At 50.4% G+C, this 23,912-nt stretch overlaps 1 protein-coding gene across 4 annotated transcripts in view; it reads right to left on the reverse strand.

Annotated features, from left to right (window-relative positions):
* Window positions 1–22,734, reverse strand: part of ITGAL (integrin subunit alpha L) — a 39,937-nt gene extending 17,203 nt beyond the window's left edge. The window contains exons 1-17 of one of the 4 annotated variants that reach the window (XM_047780072.1): window positions 22,513–22,733; window positions 21,297–21,399; window positions 20,586–20,680; window positions 20,412–20,479; window positions 19,627–19,744; window positions 19,371–19,501; window positions 17,719–17,864; window positions 14,366–14,498; window positions 13,772–13,922; window positions 9,914–9,987; window positions 9,703–9,835; window positions 6,227–6,378; window positions 5,528–5,665; window positions 4,475–4,672; window positions 4,203–4,333; window positions 1,884–2,044; window positions 1,640–1,791 (exon numbers count right to left, since the gene is read on the reverse strand). In XM_047780072.1, coding sequence (XP_047636028.1) covers window positions 1,640–1,791; window positions 1,884–2,044; window positions 4,203–4,333; window positions 4,475–4,672; window positions 5,528–5,665; window positions 6,227–6,378; window positions 9,703–9,835; window positions 9,914–9,987; window positions 13,772–13,922; window positions 14,366–14,498; window positions 17,719–17,864; window positions 19,371–19,501; window positions 19,627–19,744; window positions 20,412–20,479; window positions 20,586–20,680; window positions 21,297–21,399; window positions 22,513–22,567 — 2,139 coding nt within the window. In that variant the 5' untranslated portion in view covers window positions 22,568–22,733. Of the gene's footprint in view, window positions 1–1,639; window positions 1,792–1,883; window positions 2,045–4,202; window positions 4,334–4,474; window positions 4,673–5,527; window positions 5,666–6,226; window positions 6,379–9,702; window positions 9,836–9,913; window positions 9,988–13,771; window positions 13,923–14,365; window positions 14,499–17,718; window positions 17,865–19,370; window positions 19,502–19,626; window positions 19,745–20,411; window positions 20,480–20,585; window positions 20,681–21,296; window positions 21,400–22,308; window positions 22,473–22,512 lie in introns of those variants that run through there. The other 3 variants (XM_047780073.1, XM_047780074.1, XM_047780075.1) reach the window with 3 other exon arrangements.
* Window positions 22,735–23,912: the final 1,178 nt, after the last annotated feature.

The raw sequence follows: 23,912 nt of genomic DNA on the forward strand, positions 1-23,912 counted from the left end.
ATGGGAACTCCAATGTCATGGGTTTAACCATTACCATGCTTCCAGTTAAAGGCACATCCTGTCCATACTTTATAAAGGATGAAATTCTTTTTTTTTTTGTCTTTTTGCCATTTCTTGGGCCGCTCCCGTGGCATATGGAGGTTCCAAGGCTAGGGGTCAAATCGGAGCCGCAGCCACCGGCCTACGCCAGAGCCACAGCAACGCGGGATCCGAGCCGTGTCTGCAACCTACACCACAGCTCACGGCAACACCGGATCCTTAACTCACTGAGCAAGGGCAGGGACCGAACCCGCAACCTCATGGTCCCTAGTCGGATTCGTTAACCACTGCGCCACGACGGGAACCCCAAGGATGAAATTCTAATAACTAGTTGTCTGAGACCTTACCAGTAGTGGGAATATGTTTACTACATACAAGTGTTTATATTATGCCCAGGTTGCTTCTCAGTCATCCCTCAGCTCCAGTTCTAAGGCATTGATCACGCATCAAACTCGGCACTTTTCCCCCACTGAGTCCTAACAGAAACCCCCAAATCTCTGTCAAACTCCTCTAGGCATGGCATATGGAGGTTCCCAGGCTAGGGGTCGAATCGGAGCTGTAGCCACCTGCCTACGCCAGAGTCACAGCAACGTGGGATCCAAGCCAAGTCTGCAACCTACACCACAGCTCACAGTGACGCCGGATCCTTAACCCACTGAGCAAGGCCAGGGATCAAACCTGCAACCTCATGGTTCTTAGTCGGATTCGTTAACCACTGAGCCACGACGGGAACTCCCCAACTCCCAAATCTAAAGCCTTCCCATCACAGTGCCTCTTCTCTGGCAAATTTATTCAAAATGTCCAAATCTTGTAAATCTTGTAAATCTCGGGGGTGTGCAAAGACAGAAAGGCTCTGAAGGAGATAAGATTGTGAGCAGATAACTGTTGAAGCTGAGTGATGGATATTTGGGGGTTCATTAAACTGTTTTTCTAATTTTGTCTGTCTGAAACTTCTCACAATAAAGAAATGAAAACTTGGAGTTCCCTGGCGGCTCAGTAGGTTAAGGATCTGGCGTTATCTCTGCTGTGGCTTGGGTCACTGCTATGTTGTGGGTTCGATCCCTGGCCTGGGAACTTCTGCATGCTGTGGGTATGGCAAAAAAGACAGTAACAGGAGTTCGAGTTGTGGCTCAGCAGTTAACAAACCTGACTGGTGTTCATGAGGGAGCGGGTTAGATCCCTGGCCTCGCTCAGTGGGTTAAGGATCCAGTGTTGCTGTGGTGTAGGTTGAAGATGCAGCTCGGATCCCACGTTGCTGTGGCTGTGGTGTAGGCCGGCAGCTGTAGCTCTGATTGGACCTCTAGCCTCGGAACCTCCATACACCGAGGGTTCAGCCCTAAAAAGACAAAAAGACCAAAAAAAAAAAGTTTACAATTGTAATCATGTTAAAAATGTCTATGCACATAGAATTAAGGACTGGAATAAAACGTGCCGAAGGTATCGTTACTACTGCTGTACAGGAGAGGAAACGGCAGCACAGGGAGATCAAGACGACCTGAGTTGGACAATGATGGAACCGGCCTGGCACCCCGACTCACTCCCGATGAGGTCGGCTCATCTGCAGCATCCCTGCCCCGAGCAGCCCTGCAGCCTCCCTTACCGGGATGTGGAACTTGAATCTGATGCAGGACTGGTCTGAAGTGACAGCTGTGTTCCCGCTGAGTTCATGGGTCCCTCCTGGGAACAAGCCCCGGCTTCTGGTCCGATGCCCATCCAGCTGCAGAGTGTAAGTGAGGTTGGCAACCAGGGGCCCTGGGCGGGGAGGAAGGGCGGGAGGTGAATGGTGGCGGATCGTGGGGCCCTGGGCAGGCAGCAGCGCTGGGGAGCAGGGGGACAGCACTGACCTTGGAACTGTGAGATGAGAGACTTGACCTGGAAGCAGACTGTGAGGTCAACGCCTTCCTTCTTCTGGTCGCTGGTTGAATAGGAGCACTCGACTTCGTGCATTGGGATCTCGGCCGGGGAGAACTCGATGGTCGTGTTGATGTCCACCACAGGCCGGGAGCTGCAGGGTGGGGAACAGCCCATGCTCTCCCTCTGCCTCAGCTGCAACCCCCAGTCCGTGGGGTTCCAGCTGTCAGAGTCCAGGGGACTCGCCTTCCCTAAAGAAGACCTCAGACTCACTCTCTCCTTGCCACGATGATAATAATAATGTGAATTCATCAGGGCTCCTCAGCTCATCCCAGCAGCCTTTCTTTTTTTTTTTTTTTGTCTTTTTGCTATTTCTTTGGGCCACTCCCATGGCATATGGAGGTTCCCAGGCTAGGGGTCCAATCGGAGCTGTAGCCACTGGCCTACGCCAGAGCCACAGCAACACAGGATCCGAGCCGCATCTGCGACCTATACCACAGCTCACGGCAACGCCAGATCATTAACCCACTGAGCAAGGGCAGGGATAGAACCCGCAACCTCATGGTTCCTAGTCGGATTCGTTAACCACTGCGCCACGACGGGAACTCCCCAGCAGCCTTTCTGACCCATTTTCCATACACAAGAGTGAGGGGTTTTTTGGTTTGTTTTTTGTGGTTTAGGGCCCCACCCACAGTACACAGAGGTTCTCAGGCTAAGGGTCCGATTGAAGCTGTAGCTGTCAGCCTACGCCACAGCCATGCAGGATCCGAGCCGCGTCTGGGACCTACACCACAGCTCATGGAAACGTCAGCTCCTTAACCCACTGAGCGAGGCCAGGGATTGAACCTGAGTCCTCATGGATGCTAGTCGGGTTTGTTAACTGCTGAGCCACGACGGGAACTTCCAAAAATGAGCTTTCCCAAAGAAAAATCATACCACGCTGATAAATTTTCAATGATGCCCCATGATATTCAGAATAAAATCCAATTTTCCCCCGTCCAGGCCTGCCTTTCCAGTTACTTCCTACCACACGGCCCCTCTTTCAGCACCTCGAACATGTCACACGTTTGCTGCCTTACAGCCAAGGCGCCTCATGGGTTTTCTGCATAGAAAAGCCTTACCCCAGATTTCTGCAAGACGAAACAGCCACAATAACTCGGAATCTGAGCCACGTCTGCGACCTACACCACAGCTCACAGCAATGCTGGATCCTTAACCCACTGAGTGAGGCTGGGGATCGAACCTATAACCTCGTGGTTCCTAGTCGGATTCACTTCCACTGCACCATGACGGGAACTCCTCCTTGTTACTTTCTGTGGCAGAACCCTGTTCAATGTTCCTCATGGCACTTACCACAACGGTACTTATTTACTCTTTTTATTTTTTCTTTTTTGGTTGCCCAGTGGCACATGGAGTTCCCAGACCAGGGATCAGGTCTGAGCTGCAGCTGCGGCAACACAGGAAACTTAACCCACCATGCTGGGGCTGGAAATTGAGCCTGTGCTCTGGAGATGCTGCTGATCCCACCGTGCCACAGTGGGAACTCCAATTCCTTTTATTTATTTACTTTCATTTATAAGGATTTTTATTTTTCCCTTTTATTTTTTATTATATATTTCCCTCTACACATACTTTGTATGCAATGCCTGGTTCAGTACTGAAGACACGGTAGATGATCAATAAACATTCACCATACAACGTTGCAGCAGGCTTCCCATGACTAAGACATGGGTCAGGGGGGTTCCCTTCGTGGCTCAGTGGTTAACGAACCCGACTAGGATCCATGAGGATGCAGGTTCGATCCCTGGCCTCGCTCAGTGGGTTAAGGATCTAGTATCTCCGTGAGCTGTGGCTCTGATTTGACCCCTAGCCTGGAACTTCCAATGCCGAGGGTGTAGCCCTCAAAAGCAAACACGAAACAAAAAACGTTGTGGGTTGGGCAGGAAATGCCACGACCATTTCAAAGATGAGGAAACTGAGCTCCTGAGAAGCTAAGTGACAAGTAAGATCACCCAAGAAGGAAATGGCAGAGCTTGGACTTCAGTGAAGGTCCCCAGGTTCTCAAGCCATCACAGGCCTCTCAGATAAGCCTGAGTTCAAATCCCCGTCTGTCACGGAATAGCAGCGGTTTAACCTGGAGTCAGACTTGAAGCCAGTGTAACACGGGAACCAAGCCCACAGGATTGGGCTGAACACCAAATGCACTGATGTCGATAAACATTCAGCACGATGCCTGATGCACGGAAACTGCTTAGAGGATGAGCTGAAAGGATCACGGGTGAGGACGTGGGGGGGCGGGGGGGGGCTCTTACCTCAGCACGATCACGTGGCCCTCCGCCCCCACCGCCACATCTGCCAGGCCATCCCCTCCAAGGTCCTTCACCCCGTGGACGGAGCGTCCAAACCATCGAATTTCTGAGAACATCTGGGTGCCCGCTATCCGCTGAGACCAGGAGAGAAATTCACGTTACGCTGGGGAGGGGGCTGAAGGGCCGGAGGAGTCGGGCTGGGGAGGCGGGGGTCAAGGGCTCGGAGGCTTCCAGGGGCCTGGAAATGGGTTCTGAGGGCAGGAAGGGTACCTCACCTGACTGGGCCAGGCGCTCAGCCCCCCGGGCTTCCCATTGAAGATGTACACAGCCCCCTGCTCCTCCAGAGGGGCTCCCACAGCCACGTCCGTCAGCCCGTCCCCATTGAGGTCCATCAGGGCAGTGATGGCTGCTCCGAATCGCCCAAGGAGGTAGCCGGGATCCCCACGTAGCTCTGAGATCATTTGGAACTCCACCTGGGAGGGAGCAAGGTGAAAGGGCCCACCTCTGTCACCCAGTGACCTTTTCCTGGGGGAGGTATTGTATATGTGAAGAACCCCGCTGAGCTCCTGTGCGGCTCAGTGGCTTAAGGATCCTGCATCAGTTCCGTGGCTTGGGTCACAGCTGTGGCTCAGGTTCGATCCCTAGCCTGGGAACTTCTGCATGCTGTGGGTGCACCCAGAAAAAGAGGACCATAGGAATGTTAGATGTGGTCCCTCGCAGAACTGGAACGGTGCCTTCAGACTAACCTGGGCCCAACGTTCCAGCTCCATCGCTGCTATATGTGCGACTTAGTGCCTTTGGAAAGGTACCCAGCCTTGCTGAGCTGCAGCATTCCTATTTGTAAAATAAAGCTCATGGAGTTCCCATCTTGGCTCCATAGTAACAAACCCGACTAGTATCCATGACGATGTGGGTTCAATCCCTGGCTTTGCTCAGTGGGTTACAGATCCAGTGTTGCTGTGAGCTGCGGTGTAGGTTGCAGGCTCTGCTTGGAGCCTGCGTTGCTGTGGCTCTGGCGTAGGCCGGCAGCTACAGCTCTGATTCGACCCCTAGCCTGGGAACCTCCATATGCTGCATTGCAGCCCTAAAAATAAAAAGCTCATAGCATCCCAGAAGGTGGTTAAGAGAATCAAATCAGGTACCGTATGTATAAATCGTCTGGGCCTTGTACGCGGTTCACCCGCTGTGCTTTGCTCTTGTTCGTCTATTGTTCTAAGGGTCTGACTGACACAGGATCAGATGGGGAAAGGCTTTCAGAATAACTGGGACCCGAGAAGCCCTGGGAGCCTGTTTCTCCCACACCTTCCGCTCAGGGACCTGGTCCCCACCTGTTCTCTCTGGTAAACGAATACCCGGCCTCCTCTCTGCTCCCCATAGAACAGGGGGACTCCAATCAGTAGCAGCTCTGTCTCCCCATCTTGGTTCAGGTCGACACCACACAGCTCGCCTCCAAAATAAGAGCCAATCTGCAGGGAGAAGAAGACGTTTGAAGAAGAAGCCATGAGCAGGACCGCCCCCCCCCCATCAGCTGTGCCAAATCCATCCTACTCCAAGCCCTCCAATGAAGGTTCAAGTTCTGGATCCCACTTAGAGCCTGGATGAATTAAGACACATGGGGTTCTCCAAGGTCCATTTTTTTTCTTTTCCAGGGCCACACCCACAGCATATGAAAGTTGCCAGGCTAGGGGTGGAATCAGAGCTGTAGCTGCCGGCCTATACCACAGCCACAGCAATACCAGATCTGAACTGCCACAGCTTTAACACACCGAGCTGATGAGGGATTGAACCTTCATTCTTATGGATACTCTGCAGATTCTTCACCTGCTGAGCCACTATGGGGACTCCCAAGGTTCGGTTCTTAAACTGGTCAATGGACAAGGCCAAGCTTACTCCAGACCAATGCGACAGTTCTTAGCCCAAGGCCTGTGCACAGCAAGGGGAATGAGTGTTCAGAAGACAGCAGGGAGCTTGCTTAACTAGTGTCACAACAGCCCCTCATCGGCAGATGCCCCTGGGGCCATGCTCACCTGGGTCCCATCTATTTTCTGGATCTGCCTCCAGGGTCCTTTGCCCTCTGGTTTTTGGAACAGCAGCACCCGCCCCACATGCTGGTACCGGGGGGCTCCAGCTGCCAGCAGTGACATGGTCCCTCGGGCGGGCAGCCAGGTCACTGTGTAACCTGAGGAGAAAGAGCCAGGGGCTTGCAGTTAGGAAACTTTCTTTTCTTTTTTAAGGGCAACACCCCCGGCATATGCAAGTTCCCAGACTAGTGATATGTGTATTTACTTTTTTTTTTTTTGGTGTTTTTGCCTTTTCTAGGGCTGCTCCTGTGGCATATGGAGGTTTCCAGGCTAGGGGTTTAATTGGAGCTGTAGCAGCCAGCCTACGCCAGAGCCACAGCAACTCGAGATCCGAGCCGCGTCTGGGACCTATACCACCGCTCACGGCAATGCCAGATCCTTAACCCACTGAGCAAGGCCAGGGATCAAACCCGCAACCTCATGGTTCCTAGTTGGATTCGTTAACCACTGAGCCACGACAGGAACTCCTACATTTTTTTTCTTTTTTACAAGCATATACCATGCAGTATTGGGGATGTATTTATTTATTTGCTTTTTTAGGGCCGCACCCACAGCATAGGGAGGCTCCCAGGCTAGGGGTCTAATTGGAACTACAGCTGCCGGCCTACACCACAGCCACAGCAACACACAGGATCCAAGCTGTATCTGCTACCTACACCACAACTCATAGCTTATTAAACCACTGAGCGAGGCAAGGGATCAAACCTGCAACCTCATGGTTCCTAGTCAGATTTGTTTCCACTTTGCTGCAACGGGAACTCTTATTTACATTCTTTTTATTTTCTTTTTCTTTTTTAAAATTTTTTATCTTTTTGCCATTTCTTGGGCCGCTCCCTCGACATATGGAGGTTCCCAGGCTAGGGGTCGAGTCAGAGCTGTAGCCACCAGCCTCCGCAAAAGCCACAGCAACGCGGGATCCAAGCCGCATCTGTGACCTACACCACAGCTCACGGCAAAGCCAGATCCTTGAATTACTGATTCAAGGGGTCGCTCTGATTCAACCCCTAGCCTGGGAACTTTCATATGCTGTGGGTGTGGCCCTAAAAAAAAGCAAAAAAAAAAAAAAAAAGCGGGGTGGGGGGCAGGAGTTCCTGTTGTAGCTGAGTGGAAACAATCTGACTAGCATCCATGAAGATGCAGATTCGATAACTGGCCTTGCTCAGTGGGTTAAGGATCCAGTGTTGCCATGAGCTGTGGTTCAGGTGGCAGGTGTGGCTTGGATCTGGCACTGCTGTGGCAGTGGTGTAGCCCAGAGGTTTCAGCTCTGATTCGACCCCTAGCCTGGGAACTTCAGTATGCCACAGGAGTGGCCCTGAAAAAAAAGAGTTCCCATCATGGTGCAGTGCAAACAAATCTGACTAGGAACCATGAGGTCACAGGTTCGATCCTTGGCCTCACTCAGTGGGTTAAGGATCCGGCGTTGCTGTGGCTGTGGTATAGGCTGTCAGCATTTGACCCCTAGCCTGGGAACCTCCATATGCTGTGGGTGCAGCCCTAGAAAGGAAAAAAAAAAAGAGAGAGTGAGAGAAAGAATAACATACGTATATAGAGATACGGATATTGATATATCCTTATTGGCTATGTTTTTCTGGAGAATCTGACTGATGGGGTAATATAAGTATATAAAGATAATAATATAAATAATAATATACATATACACAGAGATAAAGCAAATATGGCAAATGCTAACAACTGATAAATCAGGTGGAGGGTACATTGGTTTTCACTGTACTACTAACTTTTCTCAAAGTTTGACGATTTCTTCATAAAAAGAATTGGTAGAGAAGATGAAAAATGTGCTTCAGCGAAAAACTCTGGAGAGGTAACACTGATCAATCAGCATGGAGACACAGCCTAATAAAAACACTAAAGAGTGCTGACTCTACAGCAAAGGGAATATAGCCAATATTTTATAATAACTATAAATGGAATAGAACCGTAAGAATTCTGATCACTATCCCATACACCTGAAACTAATATATTACTATAAATCAACTATATCTCAACTAAAAAAAAAAAAGCAAGAGACTTGAAAACATTTCCTGCTCCAAGATAACACTTGAGGTTATCTTCATATTTCACAAATCCTATGTCGAGGTTCCCTGCTCTCTGTTCCAAATTGATGAGGTGCCAGAGGAAATGCTGCAGCAAAGGGAGCAGGGACTCGGGGAGAGCCAGGAGTCACGCCATAGGAATGCCCTGATTCAGAAGACGACTCACTGACCCAATCTGATCTTCCTTCCTTAGAACCGTAGAAAGTGAGTGAGAAAAAGACGTGGGAGCAGTTCCTGTCATGGCACAGCAGAAACGAATCTGACTAGGAACCATGAGGTTGAGGGTTCGATCCCTGGCCTTGCTGAGTGGGTTAAGGATCCGGTGTTGCCGTGAGCTGTGGTGTAGGCTGAAGACGCGGCTCGGATCCCGCGTTGCTGTGGTTGTGGGGTAGGCTGGTGGCTGCAGCTCCGATTGGACCCCTGGCCTGGAAACCTCCATGTGCTACAGGTACAGCCCTAAAAAAAAAAAAAATGAAAGACAAACAAACAAACAAAAAGATTGGATGGTTTTGAAAGATGTGGGAGTTCTGGGCTACAGGGATGGTCTTCAGTTGTCTAGCATCTGGGCCTGGGGTGATTTAGGTCAGGGTTAATTTCAGCCTGGTGCATGAAAGTTAGCTAAAGGGGGGGTTGGGGATGCTGGCTCTGGATCTTCTAGTTGGTGTATGGAAGGTCTGCTCCCAGGTAAGTTGTTTGCTACCTGTAGGAATCAGCTAGCCTTGGGAGGGGCAGTCTCTCCAGGGTTAGCAAGGAGGCAAAATGTCAAAATACTGTGTCATAAAACACAGAAAATAAAAACATGATTGATACCCAGGTGAGGGGTTATTAAGGGGAAAAGGAAGAGTATTATAACCTTATTTATGAGTTCCTGTTGTAGCTCGGTGGAAACAAATCTGACTAGCATCCATGAGGATGCAGGTTCAATCCCTGGCATCACAAAGTGGGTTAGGGATCTGGCGTTGCCATGAGCTATAGTGTAGGTCTCAGGCACGGATCGGATCAAGCAAACAGCATGAACAAATTCAGAGCTTAAATTTTTGTGTGTGTGTCTTTCTAGGGCCATACCCACCACATAAGGAGATTCCCAGGCTAGGGGTTGAATTGGAGCCGTAGCCCCTGGCCTCTGCCACAGCCACAGCAACGCCAGATCCCAGCCACATCTGTGACCCACCACAGCTCACGGAAATGCTGGATCCTTAACCCAATGAGTGAGGCCAGAGATTGAACCTGCATCCTCATGCGTACTAGTCAGATTGTTTCCACGGAGCCACAACGGGAACGCCGCTTTCATTATTATTTTGAAAGTCAGTCTGAGCCACTCTGGTTCCCCACAACCAAAAGAACCCAGCAGAAAAGAGAAGTACTCACCCAAATATCCCGCCCTCACTTCTGGTGTCAGTGGTGCATTCCCAACAAATGTATCCCCCTGCAGGTCTGCCTTCAGGTCGAGGAAGCCCCCAGCCCAGTCCTCGGCTCCGACAGCCCCTACGATGCCGTGGCCCTGCCCAGGGAGGGAGACGAAAAGGTCAGCGGTGTCCCCACCACCTCCCTCAGCCCCCTGCGCGGGTCCACTGCTCACCTTGCTGAGGTCCGCGCTGATCCCGCTGGAGGACAGCTCCATGTAGAAGGATGTCAGGTCCTGTTTGCTTGTGCCTGAGGGATGAAGTAGGGAGAAAGGGCCAAGACTCAGGGAGCAGTGAAAACAGGGCCATTCACGGAAGGACTGAGAAAAACACAGTGTCTACCTGCAGGCCGGGTAGAAAGAGCATGAACCTTTTGTTGTTGTTGTTGTTGTTGTTGTTGTTGTTGCTATTTCTTGGGCCGCTCCCGCGGCATGTGGAGGTTCCCAGGCTAGGGGTCGAATCGGAGCTGTAGCCACCGGCCTACGCCAGAGCCACAGCAACTCGGGATCCGAGCCGCGTCTGCAACCTACACCACAGCTCACGGCAACGCCGGATCCTTAACCCATTGAGCAAGGCCAGGGACCGAACCTGCAACCTCATGGTTCCTAGTCGGATTCGTTAACCACTGCGCCACGACGGGAACTCCTCCCCTCACTCTTAAAGCCCAGGAATCAATCTGGATTCTTCCCTTTCCCCCTCCATTCTGCCTCTGGCACCTGACCAAATCAGGATGGTTCTACCTGCAAAACACATCTGTCCTGTCCCACCCCCCACCTGCCCTGAGTTGTCTGTATCATCACCACACTGGCTGGCGCCATCCTCCTCACCTGCCTGACTAATGCAGGAGCTTGCTAATTTGGTCTCTTTGACTTCATTCTCTCTCTTTCATATTTATTGATTTATTTTTTTTACTGCCGAACCTGCGGCATTTGGAAGTTCCTGGGCCACAGGTTGAACTGGAGCTGCAGCTGCTAGTCTATACCACACCCAAACACCACCAGATCCGAGCTGTATCTGGGACCTACGCCTCAGCTTGCAGCAATGCCAGATCCTTAACCCACTGAGTGAGGCCAGGGGTCGAACCCGCATCCTCACGGACACCATCTCAAGATCTTAATCCCCTGAGCCACAATGGGAACTCTTCATTCTTCCTCTTTCTATACCTTTTATCTACAGGGCAAGTCAAGTAATCTTTTTTAAAAATGCATATCAGAGAGTTCCCTGGTGGCTCAGTGAGTTAAGGATCCAGCATTGTCACTGCTGTGGCTCTGGTTCCTGCTGTGGTTCAGGTTTGATCCATGTATGACCCTGGAACTTCTACATGCCATTGGAGTGGTCCCCAAAAGTATATATCAGACCACATCTTTTTTTTTTTTTGGCTTTTTAGGACTGTACCTGCGGCATATGGAGGTTCCCAGGCTAGTGGTCGAATCGGAGCTGTAGCTGCTGGTCTTCGCCACAGCCACAGCCACGCGGGATCCAAGCCTCATCTGCAACCTACACCGCAACTCAAGGCAACGCCAGATCCTTAACCCACTGAGCGAGGCCAGGGGTCGGACCTGCATCCTCATGGTTCCTAGTCAGATTCGTTTCCACTGAGCCAGAAACAGGAACTCCCAGAGTACATCTTTCTCTTTCTTCAAAACCCTTCACTACTCCCCATTGGACTGTCGACTAAAATCCAAAGTCCTCCTGAGGATCTGCCAGGCCCTGCCTACTCTCCAACCCTCTTCCTTCCTTACTCCTCACACTTTATCACACTGAGCATTTTTCCCCTTCCTCCCACATGCCTTGCCCGGCTCCATCCCTCGGCCTTTGCACTCAATCTTCTCTCTGATGACAATACTCTCTTCCCACACTCCTCGTATGGCTGGCTGATTCTCATCGTTCATGTTTCAGCTCAAAAGTCATCTCAGAGTGACTTTTCAAGGCCTTCCTTGAAAAGCTCATCTAAAGCGGCTTCTTGGCATTCCCGTTGTGGCGTAGCAGACACGAATCCGACTAGGAACCATGAGGTTGCAGGTTTGATCCCCGGCCTCGCTCAGTGGGTTAAGGATCTGGCGTTGCTGTGAGCTGTGATGGAGGCCAGCAGCCATAGCTCCGATTTGATCCCTGGCGTGGGAACCTCCCTACGCTGAGAGTTCGGCCCGGAAAAAAAAAAAAAGTGAAAAAAGGGCAGGGGGGCTTCTTCCTGGGAGTTCCTGTTATGGCTTAGTAGGTTAAGGACCCGACAATGTCTCTGCGGGGGTGCAGGTTCAATTCCCAGCCTCACTTAGTAATTAAGGATCTGGTGTGCTATGGCTGTGGCATAGGCTTCAGTGGCAGCTCTGATTTGACCCCTAGACTGGGAACTTCCATATGCCACAGGTGCAGCTGTAAAAAGAAAAAAAAAATAAATAAAGTGGCTTCTTTCCATTAAATGTCTCGTCACTTTATTCATTTTTTTGCTGTGCCTGTGGCATGCAGAAATTCCTGGGCCAGGGACAAACATGTGCCACAGCAGTGACCCAAGCCATAGCAGTGACGACACCAGATCCTTAATCCACTAGGCTACCAGGGAACTCTCACTTTATTCATTTTCTTTATAACACTTATTACAATCTTTAATTATCCTCTTTGTTTACATTTAACTGTCTTTCTTTTTTTTTTTTACGGCTGAGGGGCATAAGGAAGTTCCCAGGAGAGGGACTGAATCCGAGCAGCAACTGTGACCTACACTGCAGCTGCAGCAATGCCAGATCCCTTAACCCACTGCACTGGGCCAGAGATTGAACCTGCACCTCTGCAGTGACCTAAGTCACTGCAACTGGATTCTTAACCCGCTGTGCCACATTGGGAACTGCTTTATTGTCTTTTTCTTTTTTTGGTTTTTAGGGCTGCACCCACGGCATAAGGAGGTTCCCAGGCTAGGGGTCAAATCAGAGCTACAACTGCCAGCCTACACCACAGCCACAGCAACATGGGATCTGAGCCACGTCTGCGACCTACACCACAGCTCACAGCAACGCCAGATCCTTAACCCAGGGATCGAACCTACAACCTCATGGTTCCTAGTTGGATTTGTTTCCACTGCGCCACGATGGGAACACCCGTCTTTCTTTATCCATCTTGAACATGAGGTCTCTGTTGACCGTATCATCTGATTGGTAGTGTCCGTCCCATGGGTGTTGCCGGTATGAATTAATAAAGTAAAAATAATACCAGCAGCTCTGCAAGGATACTGAGATGAAGAGATGCAATGATAGAGATGAAGTGCCTGTGGTGAGTTCCCTGGTGGCCCACCAGGTTAAGGATTCAGCATTGTCACTGTGGAGGCTCAGGTCACTGCTGTGGCAAGGCCTCCATCCCTGGCCGGGGAACTTGCGTGGCCAGAAAAAAAAAGGGCCTGTTATCTGTAAGCTTTTAAGAAATGTAACAAGTGTTATGAAGACTTGTTTATTCACTGAGTAAATATTCAGAGCCACTAAATATTTGGTGCCAGTGATCCAGTAGAGGAAAAGCAGGCACAGTGCTCTCCACAGTAGACCTCAGAGTTTAGTGTGAGAGACAGATAACTAAGAGACAGTTTATGTGTGTGTGTGTGTGTGTGTGTGTGTGTTTTTCAGGGCTGCACCCATGGCATATGGAAGTTCCCAGACTAGCGGTCAAATCATCAGAGCTGCAACTGCCAGCCATGCCAGCAGCCACAGCAACACGAGATCTGAGCTGGGTCTACAACCTACACCACAGCTCACTGCAACACCGGCTCCTTAACCCATAACCTACTACGCAAGGGCAGGTATTGAACCCATGTCCTCATGGATACTAGTCACATTTGTTACTGCTGAGCCATGAAGGGAACTACCTACTAGTTGGATTTGTAACCCTCTGAGCCACAGTGGGAACACCTCTTTTTAAATTTTTCAAAGTGAAGCACAGTGGATCTACAATGTCATGTAGTGCCCGTTATTATTCCGTGTGTCTCTGATCTAATGTCCCAGGTGAGTTTCTGTTTTCAACCCCCCAAACCCTCTCTCCTGGGGTCTGTCACTCACCCTCAATGTCATAGATCTTTTTTTGAAGCTCGGTGAATAGATCTTTCAGCTTCTCAAATGTGTCCAGAATCTTTACAAACTCCTCCACGGGTTTTGAGGCAAACTGGTGAAGTGTTTCTTGACTTTTCGTGTTGTCAAAATGCTTTCCGACCTGTGGGGGAGCAGAAAGCGACACGCTAGCATGCCCAGAACTGCTGATTCCTTTCCTTTCATTTGCGTGAGACCCCAGCCCCAGGGAGAAAGGGGAGTTGGATTCAGGAGAAAGAGAGGGAAGGAGTTCCCGTCGTGGCGCAGTGGTTAACGAATCCGACTAGGAACCATGAGGTCGTGGGTTCAGTCCCTGCCCTTGCTCACTGGGTTAACGATCTGGCGTTGCCGTGAGCTGTGGTGTAGGCTGCACACGCGGCTCAGATCCCGTGTTGCTGTGGCTCTGGCGTAGGCCAGTGGCTACAGCTCCGATTCGACCCCTAGCCTGGGAACCTCCATATGCCGCGGAAGCGGCCCAAAGAAATAGCAAAAAGACCAAAAAAAAACCAAAAAACAAAAAACAGGGAAGATGGCACCCAAGAAGCAGGAGGGGCCTGGGGCCCGTACCCCAATGATGTAGCGGATGATGTCCTTGGCGGAGCTGATGTCCTTTCCGTCGGTGGCTTCCCCGTCCGTGATGATGATTAGCACTTTTGTGGCATCTGGACGGGCCCCCAGCTTTTGCTGGAACACGTGACTCCTGTGTCCAGGAAAGGGAGGGATGTGAGGGGCTCCCCCAAATCGCATGAGGTCTCCCCCTCACCATGGCAACAGCCCTTCACACAATCCCCAGGTGGGTGTCCCCTGCCTTCCAAATTCTCTTTTTTTGCAGGGAAGGGGGCACACCAGTGGCATATGGACATTCCCAGGCTAGGGGTCAAATCGGAGCTGTAGCTGCCAGCCTGCACTACAGCCACAGCAACGCCAGATCTGAGCCATGACTGCAACCTACATCACAGGTCAAGGCAACATGGGATCCCCAACCCACTGAGCAAGGCCAGGGATCGAACCTGCATCCTCATGGATCCTAGTCGGGTTTGTTAACTGCCGAGCCACAAAGGGAACTCCTTTCTTTCTTCCTTTTTTTTTTATTTTGTCTTTTTGTCTTTTCTAGAGCTGCTCCTGTGGCATATGGAGGTTCCCAGGCTGGAGGTCTAATTGGAGCTGTAGCTGCCAGCCTACACCACAGCCACAGCAATGCCAGATCCGAGCCATGTCTGCGACGTATACCACAGCTCACGGTAACGCCAGATCCTTAACCCAATGAGCAAGGCCAGGGATTGAACCTGCAATCTCATGGTTCCTAGTTGGATTTGGATTTGCTAACCACTGAGCTACCACGGGAACTCCTTTCTTTCTTTCTTTTTTTTTTTTTTCTGTCTTTTTGCCACTTCTTGGGCCGCTCCCTCGACATATGGAGGTTCCCAGGCTAGGGGTCAAATCGGAGCTGTAGCCACCGGCCTACGCCAGAGCCACAGCAACATGGGATCCGAGCCGCGTGTGCAACCTACACCATAACTCACAGCAACGCTGGACCCTTAACCCAATGAGCAAGGCCAGGGATTGAACCCAAAACCCCATGGTTCCTAGTCGGATTCGTTAACCACTGAGCCACGATGGGAACTCCTCTTTCTTTCTCTCTTTTTTTCCTCTCTCTCTCTCTCTCCCTCTCTTTCTCTTTCTCTATTCTTTCCTCCCTTCCTTCCTCCCTCCCTGCCCTTTTCTGGTTATGGCTGCACCCACACCAGACGGAATCTGAGCTTCTGCTGTGGAAACACCAGATCCTTTAACCTGGATCCTTTAACCCACTGTGCCAGGGTGGGGATCAAATCTTTGCCTCCACAGCAGCCCGAGCCACTGCAGTCTGACTCTTCATGCACTGTGCCACCGCAGGAGCAAGGGCTTGGGTTTTCTATTCTCATTTCAACCATGTGGCAACTTCGCTTTTATCATGTAGATATGCTGGTGGTCTAGGTGAAATTTCAGTGGAAGGATGGGTTTCTATGGCAACAGAAAACTGGAAAACTATGATTCTAGAGAAAGTTCATATAACATGTTTTCTGCCTCCCCTACCATTGCCAGGCTGCCTGTGGATCTCTGCCACAGCAAGTCTCCTAGAAAATCAAAGAGAATTGTTTCTGTGTCAGGTTTTCCCTAAACTTTAAGCTCCTGAAGGAAAGACCCCTGTTTTTTTTTGTTTTTTTTTTTTTTTTTTGTCTTTTTAGGGCCGCACCAGCAGCATGCGGAGGTTCTCAGGCTAGGGGTCTAATCAGAGCTGTAGCTGCCTGCCTACACCACAGCCACAGCAACGAGGGACCTGAGCCATGTCTTTGACCTACACCACAGCTCAGAGCAACACCAGATCCAAGCCACATCTGCAACCTACACCACAGCACACAGCAACGCCGGATCCTTAACCCACTGAGTGAGGCCAGGGATCGAACCTGCATCCTCATGGATGCTAGTCAGGTTCATTACTGCTGTGCCACAACGGGAATGTACACATATACACACAGCCCAACTATGTTCACCTAGGCCTCAATTTGAACATAACAATCTACTCCAACTCTGGGAAAAAAAATTTCTGTAGTAGATTTTTAAAATATGGGGCTCCCTAGTGGCCCAGTAGCCTAAGGATTTGGTGTCGTCACTGCTGTGGTGTGCATTTGATCCCTGGCCCTGGGAACTTCTGTATGCTATAAGTGGCCAAAAAAAAAAAAAAAAATCAGGAGATGCTAGTTTCCTATATGGGACTTGAATACAATGACTTTTAAAATCTTGTTTTATTTTTTAACCTTTTTAGGGCCGCACCTGAGGCATATGGATATTCCCAGGCTAGGGGTCAAATGAGAGATGTAGCTGCCAGCCTACACCACAGCCAAAGTGACATCAGATCCTTAATTCACTGAGCGAGGCCAGGAATCAAACCTGCAACCTCATGGACACTAGTCAGGTTTGTTACCGCTGAGCCATGACGGGAACTCTGAATACACTGCCTTTATGAGCAATTCAAAGAATTCTTCGAAAATAATTTGAGATTTGGGTTCCTATGGTGACTTCAAAAGGTGATACCCATTTAAGATGTGACTCTACCTCGGCTGCCATCAGCCATAATCACTTTCCAAGTCCTGGTTCTAATCCCTCAAGAGGCCTGGCAACATTCTCTGTCCCGAAAGTTCGTGAGCATCCTCTCAAGAATCTCCCTTTGAGATTTAGTTGGTGTAGAGTCCTGTGACGACCAAAAGAAGCTGGACTAAAATTGCTCCACTTGAAGTTCCCATTGTGGCTCAGTGGAAATGAATCTGACTCGTATCCATGAGGATGCAGGTTCGATCCCTGGCCTCGCTCAGTGGGTTAAGGATCTGGTGCTGCCGTGAGCTGTGGTGTAGATCACCATCGAGGCTTGGATCTGGCATTGCTGTGGCTGTGGTGCAGGCCAGCGGCTACAGCTCTGACTGGACCCCTAGCCTGGGAACTTCGATATGCCTCGGGTGCGGCCCTACAAAGACAATAAAATAAAATCAAATTGCTCCCCCTGAATTCTTTTTTCTTTTTTTTAAGGGCCACACCCACAGCACATGGAGGTTCCCAGGCTAGGGGGTCTAACCAGAGCTGTAGCCGCTGGCCTACACCACAGCCACAGCAATGCAGGATCTGAGCTGCATCTGTGATCTACACCACAGCTCACAGCAACGCCCCATCCTTAACCCACGGAGCGAGGCCAGGGATCGAACTGGCAACCTCATGCTTCCTAGTCAGATTCATGTCCGCTGCGCCAAAACAGGAGCTCCTCCACGTGAATTCTTACAAGAACCTGCCCCGTGCTGAAGCCACCTGGGGGGTTCCTACACCCTCAACTTGAAGACGTTTATACACACAGACCGACCAATAGATGGGCTCGCTCTTAAAAGGGAACTCACGCAACATAGTTGATGGCACCAAAGGTGTTGGTCAACTCGCGCATGTGTTGGACATTATTCAGCAGAACATCCGGGTTCTTCTGTTTGGCATAATCCAAGAAAGTAAATTCTGTATGGTAGGTTGTGGAAAACTGAACAGCAGCAAACTAGGGATAAAAAAAAAGAAGGAAGATGTGAAATGTCGCTCCCTCCTCCCACTTGTTCATCCTAGTCTCCCCTTCTGTGTGTGTGTGTGTGTGTGTGTGTGTGTGTGTGTTTTCTAGGGCTGCTCCCGCAGCATATGGAGGTTCCCACGCTAGGGGTCCAATCAGAACTGTAGCCCTGGCCTACACCACAGCCATAGCCATGCAGGATCTGAGCCACGTCTGCCACCTACACCACAGCTCACGGCAACGCCGGATCCTTAACCCACTGAGCAAGGCCAGGGGTCGAACCCACAACTTCATGGTTCCTAGTCAGATTCGTTAACCACTGAGCCACGACGGGAACTGCCTAGTTTCCCCTTCTTATGCAGGACCTGGGCAACCTTACTCCGCATTCCTGCCTCCAATCGTTCTTATCAAAATGAGGCTGTACAGGGAGTTGTGGTTGTGGCTCAGTGAAAATGAATCCAACTAGTATCCATGAGGATGTGGGTTGGATCCTTGGCCTCACTCAGTGGGTTAAGGATCCAGCGTTGTGTGTGAGCTGTGGTGTAGGCAGCAGGTGTAGCTTGGATCCCGTGTTGCTGTGGGTGTGGTGTAGGCTGGCACCTGCAGTTCTGATTCGACCCCTACCTAGTCCGGGAATTTCCATATGCCGTGGGTGTGGCCCTGGGAAAAAGAAAAAAAAAAAAAAGAGGCGGTAGAGAAACATATAGAAATAAAATCAGGTTAGCCTTGAATCTCTCATGGAATGCTATCTGCTGGGCTCTGCTTCTCCGGGTCTGCCTACCTCACCAACAGAGATGGTTCTCGGCAGCCGTCTGAGTGACCCTGCTAACCTGGGTACAACTGGCTGGGCCAAAGATGACCACTGGCCTGAGACAAGGCCAGTCAGAATCTGTCTCTGAGAAACTGGAATTTGCAGAGGGAGGGGTTGGCTGAGAGAAAGATTACAAAACAAACAAACAAAGCTAAAAAACCCAGAAGTTCCGTTGTGGCTCAGCAGTAACAAACCCAAGGCAATGAACCATGAGGACTCGGGTTCGATCCCTGCCCTCACTCAGTGGGTTAAAGATCCAGCATTGCTGTGAGCTGTCGTGTAGGTCGCAGACGCAGCTCGATCCCATATTGCTGTGCCTGTGGCGTAGGCCGATGGCTACAGCTCTGATTCGAACACTAGCCTGGCAACCTCCATATGCCGCAGGTGCAGCCCTAAAAAGGCAAAAAAACCCACCAAAAAACCCTCCAGAAACTTTCACATGTGAGCGTGGGAGCTTTCCACAGGCCCATGTGATGCAAAGAAGCTGAGGGCGCCAGGCCAGAGAGTAAGAGAAGAGGGAAGCAAGAGCCAAAATGAAACAGAAATGAGAATTAGGGAGAATCCTGGCAGCCGAGGCCCATGCCCTTAGGTTCTAGAACCATGGCCTTCTAGATGATTCCTGAGTGCCTTGAGTGAGCTCAGGGAGGCATCTAGTGCCTACCACCAGGAATCCTATCCAATACCTTTACCTGGTAGGAAGTGTTGCTGAGTTTCTTCATCACATCCTTCATGAAGTCCACGATTTTCCGAAATTCATCGGGACTCAAGCTGTTTGATCCATCAAACAGAAATACCAAGTCCACGTTGCCCTTTATACATTCTGCAGGGGCCAGACACAGAGAGATGTAGTTAAAGGGCCTGCAAGGGCTTGACCTGTCTGTGCAGTTCCCAGGAAGAAGCCACCATTTGGAGGTATTTTTACCCACTGGATCCCCAGATCCTTACCCTGATAACCAGGGCGCCCTTGCAGCACAGGACCCCCCAGGCCCTGGTGGAAGAGGTAACACAGGCCACTTAGATAGATGTTCTGATCACATGTCCGAGACAGCCCAGGGTCACAGGCCTGAAAAGGAAGCAAATATTTATTTATTTATTTATTTATTTATTGTATTTATTTTTGGCGGCACCTGCAGCATGTGGAAGTTTCCGGGCCAGGGATTGAACCTGCACCACCGCAGCCACCCCAGCCACTGCCTTGACAAGGCCAGATCTTTAACCCACTGCACCACAAGGGAACTCCAGGAAGCAACGATTTTTTTTTAAAGGGTTGGTGCTTGCTCTTGTGGTGGTGTCTTTTGGGCATCATCAGCTAAGAACAAGGACCTTCAGAATTGTCATCCCCTGATCTCATTCCCCACCTCCAGCTTGTTACCAAAGCAAAGTAGTTCTTTTTTTTTTTTTTTTTTGGTCTTTTTGTCTTTTTAGGGCCATACTCATGGCATATGGGGGTTCCCAGGCTAGGGGTCGAATCAGAGCTACAGCTGCCGGCCTACATCACAGTCGCAGCAACGCCAGGGCTGAGCCATGTCTTTGACCTACACCACAGCTCATGGCAATGCCGGATCCTTAACCCACTAAGCCAGGCCAGGGATCGAACCCGCAACTTCATGGTTCCTAGTCGGATTCGTTTCCGCTGCGCCACGACAGGAACTCCTCTCCCTTCTTTTCAATATCTCTTTTTGAGCATCAAGTCTCACAGGCACCAATATCACACTCTATCAAGTTCTTACCAAAAGACTGTTAGTTGTGGGATCTGTCGCCAAGGTCATTCCCAAGTACTTGGAGGTATAGTTGGAACCTGTTGGCACCAGAAGATTGGTCTGAAGGAACCTAGACAATCCAGGTGTGGCAGGGCCAGCCTTGATTTCCTGACATTCCTCCCAGCTCCCGAACCAGTTACTCACCACTCGGTGTGACTTGCACGCATTGTCCATTGTCTGGCTGACACTGATAGAGGCTTCCCATGCTGTTCCCCTCACCTGGAGCTCCCACGAAAACCCTGATGAGAAATCTCACTTGTGAGATGGAGTTGGTCACCCACATCCTACCTATTAAGGGGGTTCAGATCCCCCACAAGGTATCTCAAAGCAGCCACTCCCCATCTCTCAGCCCCCACCTTTTCCCTACTTAATCCCAGATAAAAAAAGTCCAATGTCACAATTCTTAAAAGTTAAAGATCTTTTCTATTAACAGTCCAGAAAAACAGAGGTCCAGAGAATGATTTTTCAGAATGTCACATTACGAGTTCATTCAATTAGCCATCAACTCAACTCATTTATGGCCTAACTGCTTTGTGCTAGGCTGTGGTCTGTACTAGGGATGGGGTAAGGGGCTGGAAAGAGAAACAGAATCCCTGCCTTCAAGGAGCGCACCCTTTAGTCTGGGAGAGAATGGGGAATCTGGAAGTGTAGCAAAGCGTTTTAGGGGTGGTGATACATTTTCTCTTGGATTTAGGCACTTATGGCACTTTAACGATGGATGGTCCTTATCCTACTACCCCATGGCCCTGCTCCTGATTCTTGGAAATCCCACCACGGACTCCTTGAAACTGTTCAGAGGACTGTTTAGAAACTGCCAGGGCTCAGGGCAGGGAGGGCCTGCGGGGGGCAGCTCACCCATTTCCAACCTGCAGGACACGGTACCCAAAGTGCCTGCCGGCGAGTGGGAAGGAGAAGCGCTGTACGTGCCGCACGTCCAGGTTGTAGCTCCAGGCGGCGGCTGTGGGAGACCAGGAGCCTGTCAGCCACTTCCGGTCAGGGACCACCAACCCCGCCCCAACCCCACCCCCCGGCCCTGGAGTGCGGGGCGCTGATTGGCTGCCGTCCAAGTGCCCCAAGTGGGCGGCCAGACCCGCAAGGACCTGGCTTTCTCCTCCCCGGGGGGTCCCCAGCAGCAGGGGTGGAAGCCATTCCCTGGCCCGCTCCTTGAGGGCTCGGACTCCAGCAAATATGGAAGCAGGGATGCCTTCCTACCCAGACCTCTGGCGGCGCCAGAGCCTGGGAAAGACACACAATTTCCCGTTTGTTTGCTCGGCAAAGAAAGACGAATGAGAAGGTGGAGGAGCAAAGCGAAGGCCACCGCTCCCCACCCTAACCAGGCAGTCAGAATGTCCCAAGGCGGATACATTTTCCTATGTGTCCACTTCTCCCTTAGGCCTGAGGGCCAGTTACCCTGAAAATCAGATAATTGGTCTCAGACTTCCTCCTGGTGAAAGTTCAAGATCCCTTGATACTGTGACGCTTCCTCCATGCTCTCATCTAATGCTCCCTCACTCCCCACCGGACCATGGACCACCCTCTCCCGTTAACTATTAGATCTCAAATTCCCCCGTGACATCCCTCACTTCAGTGAGCCTAGGCGTCATCTGAAAGTCCCAAACTCCTTTCCCGCCCTGCTTTCCTTCCACGCCTCAGGCTAATATTCAAGCATCCTAGGTATCAGAGATGCTCGTCCTGCCCTTTATTCACATGGAGAGACTGGGGCCCAGAAAGGGTAAAGGATTTGCCTAAGATGGCACAGAGAGGTGATGCTTCTCTGAGAGGGACCAGATCCTGGACCAGCTCTAGGGACCCATTAACCATTGACCTTGTTTAAAGGGCCCTCTCCCCTATCTCTCATCATTCTCACCTTTCTTTCCCTTCTCTGTCTTTTCCTTCATATCTTGCCCATGCTTTCTTTTCCGGCTTCTTCCTCCAGACTTCCTGTGCTTCGCTTTACCAATGGCCCATCCTACCCTCAGAACAGCTGCACATTTACTCTGGTTCCACAAAGCCCTGCAGTTTCCCTGGTCACAGGCACAGGTCCCTTCCCCTCCCCACCTCCCTTGCCTACCAAAGAGAAAAGGCCCGGACAGCAGCAGCCTCATCACGATGATGCAGGAGTTCATCTTTGAAGCTTCTGGAGGGACCAGACCCAGGCGAAGTCTCAGAGGGCCCCTGGGATTTGCTGGCAACCCAGACAGGGTGAAAGGCGGAAATGATAGAGCCCCTAGGGCCTCTTGCAATGGAACTTTCTCACCGAGGCACCAGGCTGCTGACACTGGGTTGGGGTGGGTGGTGATGGGAGGACTGTGCATGAAGGGTTGTGAAACCACACGGGTTCAGAGAGGAAGTGTAAGCAGGTTAGAGACACTTCCTGTGCCTGCTTTGCATTTTCATATCATCTGCCCATGAGCCTAAAACATATTAAAGCTCAGCAGAGGACTAGTCCAGTAAACTCTAGTACAGCTATAATGGAAAGCTATGCAGTCGCCAGAAAGAATGAAGAAGGAAAGAAAGAAGGTGGGGGGGAAATAATGAGACAGCTTTCTCCTGACATTGAAGGAGGCCCATGATGAAGAAAAAGAACAAGTTACGGAACACTGTATTTTAGGAACTCATCTCGGGGCTAAAAAAACCAAAAAATTATTTCCGCAGAATGGGAGATAAATGATTTGCAAGTTATTGCTCTGATATGGGATTTGTATTTAGAATATATAAAGAACTCTTGTAACTCAACAATAAAAAGACAACCCAGGTTTTTTTGGGTTTTTTTGTTTGTTTGTTTGGTTGGTTGGTTTTTTGTCTTTTGTCTTTTGTCCTTTTACGGCCGCACCAGTGGCACATGGAGGTTCTCAGGCTAGGGGTCGAATCAGAGCTACAGCTGCCCGCCTAAGCTGCAGCCACAGCAACACCAGATCCAAGCCGTGTCTGCAACCTACACCACAGCTCACAGCAACGCCGGATCCTTAACCCACTGAGCGGAGCCAGGGATGGAACCTGCGTCCTCATAGATGCTAGTCTGGTTTGTTAACCACTGAGCCACAGCGGGAACTTCAAGACCACCCAGCTTTTTAAGTGGGTGAAGAATTTGAATAGACATTTCTCCAAAGACAGTATATAAAATGGCCATTCCGGCATTCCTGTTGCGGCTCAGTGGTAACGAACCCGACTAGTATCCATGAGGATGCAGGTTTGATCCCTGGCCTCACTCAGTGGGTTAAAGATCCATCGTTGCTGTGGTGTAGGTCACAGATATGACTCAGATCTGGCATTGCTGCAGCTGTGGTGTAGGCCGGCAGCTGCAGCTCCAATTCGACCCCTAGTCTGGGAACTTCCATGTGCCATGGGTCCGGCCATAAAAAGAAAGAAAGAAAAAAAAAAGGCCACTGAGCATTTGAAAATGTTCGGTATTATTAGTCATGAGGGAAATGCATATCAAAACTGAAAGATATCACTTCACACCCACAAGGA

Source organism: Phacochoerus africanus, chromosome 5, assembly GCF_016906955.1.
Source record: "Phacochoerus africanus isolate WHEZ1 chromosome 5, ROS_Pafr_v1, whole genome shotgun sequence".
Lineage (NCBI taxonomy): Eukaryota > Metazoa > Chordata > Mammalia > Artiodactyla > Suidae > Phacochoerus > Phacochoerus africanus.